Source organism: Lolium perenne, chromosome 6 (genome assembly GCF_019359855.2).
Source record: "Lolium perenne isolate Kyuss_39 chromosome 6, Kyuss_2.0, whole genome shotgun sequence".
NCBI classification, from domain to species: domain Eukaryota; kingdom Viridiplantae; phylum Streptophyta; class Magnoliopsida; order Poales; family Poaceae; genus Lolium; species Lolium perenne.
In genome coordinates this window covers 188,822,638-188,828,189 of record NC_067249.2, presented here as the reverse complement: position 1 = coordinate 188,828,189, position 5,552 = coordinate 188,822,638, and the positions used below count along the sequence as shown (strand labels likewise).

General features: G+C 51.5%; 1 protein-coding gene across 1 annotated transcript; it reads left to right on the top strand.

Annotated features, from left to right (window-relative positions):
• The first annotated feature begins 1,145 nt into the window (after window positions 1–1,145).
• LOC139832579 (uncharacterized) lies at window positions 1,146–5,325 on the top strand. The gene is made up of 4 exons (XM_071822365.1): window positions 1,146–2,346; window positions 3,601–3,999; window positions 4,082–4,424; window positions 4,512–5,325. Exons 1-4 carry the CDS (start codon window positions 1,146–1,148, stop codon window positions 5,323–5,325), a joined length of 2,757 nt encoding a protein of 918 aa, XP_071678466.1.
• Window positions 5,326–5,552: the final 227 nt, after the last annotated feature.

Here is a 5,552-nt window from a genome sequence, read left to right as displayed (position 1 = left end):
GGCGAGCGTTCAGCTCTGCCGCAGCCACGACCACGACCACGACCATGGCCGCGAGGTCGGCCTCCGCCTCTACCAGACATAGCGTCGAGTCTTGTTGAGATGGTGGCGGCTAGGGTTTGGGAGAGAGGCGCTAGGGTTTGTGTGTGAGAGGGACGATGAGAGGCGGCCCTTTTATAGGCCGGAGGGAGGCGGAGGAGCGGTGGCGCTCATTAACGCCGGCACGCAGAGCTAGACGCGACGGGAAGCGTCGCTGTGTCACTGCGGGAACTGCACCGTCGCTGCGTCGCTGCGGGAACTGCACCGCCAATAACTTCCGTCGCGAGGTAGGCGACGGTTAGGTTAAAAATTTATTGTGCCGCTGACGAGTTGGCCCCGCCACTCCCCGCCTCGCTTTTCGTTGTGTCCGGCGTCCCCGGTGCGTCCCCTGTGGGACGGGGACGGGCTCGGGGTGCCGGACACCGTATCGGGGACCGCCGAACAAAAATGGCCTTTGGGGGACGCGGCTGGAACGGTTTTTTTGGTCCGGCGCGCCCCAAATCCCTATGGGGGACGCTTTGGGGGACGCGGCTGGAGATGCTCTTATGTACTCCATCTAGACGATGATAGACGGGACTGTTGCTTTTTTTCTTGAAGTTGTGTTGGGCTTGTTAGCGTATGTAATATGGTACGTGTATATGTACGGAGTAGTACTCCGACTATACACGTACATCTCATGTACTGCCACGTAGGGGGCTTTTCCCTACTCTATATAACACGCAACCGATGGCCCGAAAGGGCACGCATCGTTACACCAAAATCAACATGGTATCAGAGCGGGTCTCTTCCCTCTAGCTGCCAAAACCCTAAAAAAATCGCCGCCGCCGCACCTTGCCGCCGCCAACACCTTCTGCCGCCGCCGCAGCCTTAGTCTGCCGCCGCCGCCAACCTCTACAAAATCCAGCCGCCGCCGTTGCACCTGCTGCTACCGCCGCCGCCTACATCAAAAACCAACAAACCCTAGCCGCCACCGTCGCACTTGCTGCTGCCGCCGCCTACACACCAAAAACTATAAACCCTAGCCGCCGCCGCAACCGTTGCTGCCGCCGCCGCTTACGCCAAGCCAAAACACCGCCAAAACCACTGCCGTCGTCCTTGTCTCCGGTCCGATGGCCACCTCTTCGTCAATGTCCGCCACCGCTCTCGCTGCTGCGCTTGGGACGCCTCCATCTCAGCCGCTTACGCGTGAAAACGCGCTCGTATGGAAGGCGCTGGTGATCCCTGCGCTGCGTGGCGCCCGTGTTCTTGATCTGGTTGAAGGCAAGGACAAGGCGCCTGATGAGTTTGTCTCCACCGAGGACGCCAACAACAAGCCGATCACCATCATCAATCCTGACTATGAGGCGTGGATCTCCCGCGATCAGCAAGTTCTGTGCTGGCTTCTTAATGCGCTGTCACCCGATGTGCTTGCTCACGTCGTCGGCCTCGACTCCTCGGCTGCTGCTTGGGCAGCCCTTAACACCCACGTCTCTGGCCAGTCCAAGACCAGGATCCAACAGCTTCGCTCGGCTCTCAATGACACTCGCAAGGGTGATATGTCTGCGGAAAAATATGTTGCCAAGATGAAGTGTATCGCCGCCGAACTTGCCACGGTGGGAAAACCTCTCGACGATGACGAACTTGTCTTCTATTTCCTGCAAGGACTCGGGAGTCACTACAACAATCTTCGTACTGCTGTCAATGCCAACCCCAACACCACCGTCGCCGAACTCCTCACTCAAGTCCAAGCCTTTGACCGGCAGCACAAATCCGATGAGCCGGGGTTCACCTCCTCCGCCAACGTGGCTCGTCGCGACACTCGACCTCGCCATGATGATCATCGTCCACGACAGGAGGAGCGCCAGGAGGACCGAACACGCTACGACAACCGTCGTCCATGCCAAGATGACCGGCCCCGCTATGATGATCGTCGGCACCAGGACCGCCCACGCCAGGAGTACCGTGATGATCGCCCACGTCGCTATGATGATGATCGTCGCCGCCGCGATGATGGTGGTCGCCGCTGTGACCGATGCCCCACGCCCTATGTCAATGTCACCTGTCAGATATGTGACATACATGGGCATCCTGCTCGTGACTGCTGGTGGCGCAATGACGATGATCGCTCCATCCGCGCTGACCGTGGTGATTATGGCGACAAAGGTGCAAACCTTGCTGATGCTCATGGCGTCGACACCAACTGGTATTATGACACGGGGGCTACTGAACATCTCACTGGTCAGCTAAACAAGCTCACCACTTATGATCCATACCCGGGCGAAGACCGTGTGCGCACCGCAGACGGCACATGGATGCGTATTAGTCATATTGGTAAATCAGTTTTATGCACTCCTCATACTTCTTTCCGCCTTACCGATATCTTACATGTTCCTAATGCCACTAAAAATCTTCTGTCCGTACATCGCTTTACCCTTGATAATCATGTCTTTATTGAGTTTCATCCTTTTCAGTTTTTGATCAAGGACCAAGCAACACGCCGAATTCTGTTTAGAGGTCCGTGCTATGGAGGTCTCTACCCACTGATGCCCATCGCCTCTGCAGCCTCCAAGCATGCCTTCATCACAATAAAGCCGTCCTCCTCCACGTGGCATCGCCGTTTAGGACACCCCTCTTCATTTGTCGTTCAGCAAGTTCTTAGAAGAAATAAAATAGACTACACCCCAGATAGTACTCCCTATGTATGTGACTCTTGTCAACTTGCCAAGAGCCATCAGTTGCCCTACCCCATCTCTACTAGTCGATCCACTGTTCCCCTGGAAGAAGTCTTTTCTGATGTATGGGGACCAGCACCTCTTTCTGTTGGGAAACATGAGTACTATGTAAGCTTCATTGATGATTTTAGCAAATTTACTTGGATCTATTTGCTCAAAAAGCGCTCCGATGTTTATCAAGCCTTTCTTAATTTCCAACAATATGTTGAGCGAAAGTTTGACAGAAAAATTGTCACTATGCAAACTGATTGGGGGGGGGGTGAGTATGAAAAGTTAAACTCTTTCTTTCAAAAGGCTGGCATTACACACCATGTTTCATGTCCTCATGCTCACCAACAAAATGGCTCTGCTGAACGCAAACATCGTCATATAGTTGAAGTTGGCCTTGCCTTGCTAGCACATGCATCGAAGCCTCTTAAATATTGGGATGAAGCCTTTCTTACTGCCACTTTTCTCATTAACTTGCTCCCTAGCAAAGTTATTGATCTTCAGTCTCCAGCTGAGCGTCTTCTCAAAATCATGCCTAACTATGATGCACTTCGCATTTTTGGTTGTGCTTGTTGGCCCAACCTTCGTCCCTATAACAAACGCAAGCTCGCTTTTCGCTCCCAACGGTGTGTTTTTCTTGGCTATAGTCCCATGCATAAAGGAGTTAAATGTCTTGATATCTCTACGGGACGTGTATACATATCTCGTGATGTTGTCTTCGACGAAAATGTCTTTCCTTTCAAAGCTCTCCATCCCAATGCCGGTGCCCTTCTTAAACGAGAAATTCTCCTTTTACCTACACATATTTCTCATGAGAGTGCCTCTATAACTGATAATCATATGACTACTATTGTGCCTGTCACAGTTCCTCTCTATGTTGCTTCACAGGATCCTCCCGCTGCTGGTGAAAACTATGCTCCAAATGATGCACCCACGCCAACGCAATCTCTCTCTGAAGAATCTGTCGACCGAGGCTCCGGTACGGACTCTGGCGCTGCCTCTGCCGACTCCTCTGTCGGCACGGATCCCGAGGAGGATTCTCCTGCACCACCATCTCCGGGTTCCCGCGTTGCGTCGCCCGCTCCTGACGATGTTTCGGTGGCGTCGGCGCAATCCAGCCCCGCCACGTCGCTGTCCCATGCGCCTGGTCGTGCCGCCTCGTCTTCCCTGCCTCGCACGCCCGCGACGGCTGCTACCAGCGCTCCTGATCAAGCCTCGGCCGTACAGCCGCCAACTGTTATTGCTGCACCCCTGCCTCGTCCTCGTACACGCCTTCAACAAGGTATTCGACAACCGAAAAAAATACACTGATGGTACTGTTCGCTATGGCATGCTTGCCTCTGCAGGCGAACCTCGGAATTTACCTGCAGCTCTCAGTGATCCTCATTGGCGTGATGCAATGCAAGAAGAATATGATGCACTTATGAAGAATAACACATTGACTCTTGTTCCCTCCAGCCCAAATAAAAATCTCATAGACTGCAAGTGGGTTTATCGTATCAAGCGTCGTGCTGATGGTACCATTGATCGTTACAAAGCACGCCTTGTTGCCAAAGGTTTTAAACAACATAATGGCATTGACTATGAAGACAATTTCAGCCCAGTTGTTAAAATTGCCACTATCCGAATTGTTCTACCTATTGCTGTTTCTCGTGGTTGGAGTCTTCGGCAGCTAGATGTCAAGAACGTGTTTCTTCATGGTGTTCTGGAAGAGGAAGTCTATATGAAGCAACCACCTGGTTTTGAACATCCTGATACTCCACATCATGTTTGCAGACTTGATAAAGCCCTCTATGGCCTCAAGCAGGCCCCTCGAGCATGGTATTCTCGGCTGAGTGCCAAACTACAGGACCTTGGTTTTATTCCCTCCAAGGCTGACACCTCGTTATTCCTCTACAACAAGTCTGGAGTTACTATTTTTCTTCTGATTTATGTGGATGATATTATTATCACAAGCTCCTCTGATCGTGCTATACCAGCCTTGCTTCAGGATCTCAATGCTCACTTTGCTATTAAAGATTTGGGCGCTCTTCACTTCTTTCTTGGTATTGAAGTCAAACGGACTGCGGATAGTCTTCTTCTCACACAGGCCAAATATGCACATGATCTCCTTGCCAAAGTTGGTATGCTTGATTGCAAGCCGGCACCTACACCCCTGTCTCCATCTGAGCCATTATCATTACATGAAGGTACTCTTCTTGGTCCTAAGGACAGTTCTCAGTATCGAAGCATTGTTGGTGCTCTCCAGTACCTCACTCTTACTCGTCCAGACCTGTCTTTCTCGGTCAACAAGGTCTGTCAGTATTTACATGCTCCTACTACTGCTCACTGGACTGCAGTCAAACGCATACTTCGCTATGTCAAACATACACATCAGCTTGGTATTACCTTCAGAAAATCCTCTTCTACACTTCTCAGTGCCTTTTCAGATGCTGACTGGGCCGGATGTATTGAGGACCGTCGCTCCACTGGAGGTTTTGCTATTTTCATTGGTCCGAATTTGGTATCCTGGATTGCTAGGAAGCAAGATTCTGTCTCTCGCTCTAGCACTGAAGCTGAATACAAAGCACTGGCAAATGCTACTACATAACTTATATGGGTGGAAGCTCTTCTTCGTGAACTTGGGGTGCGTCTCCGAGAGAAGCCTTGTCTATGGTGTGATAATCTTGGTGCTACATATCTCTCGGCGAATCCTGTCTTTCATGTTCGCACAAAGCATATTGAGATCGATTATCACTTTGTTCGTGAACGTGTTGCTCACAACCGTCTTGCTATCAGATTTATATCCACCAAGGATCAAATAGCCGATGGGTTCAC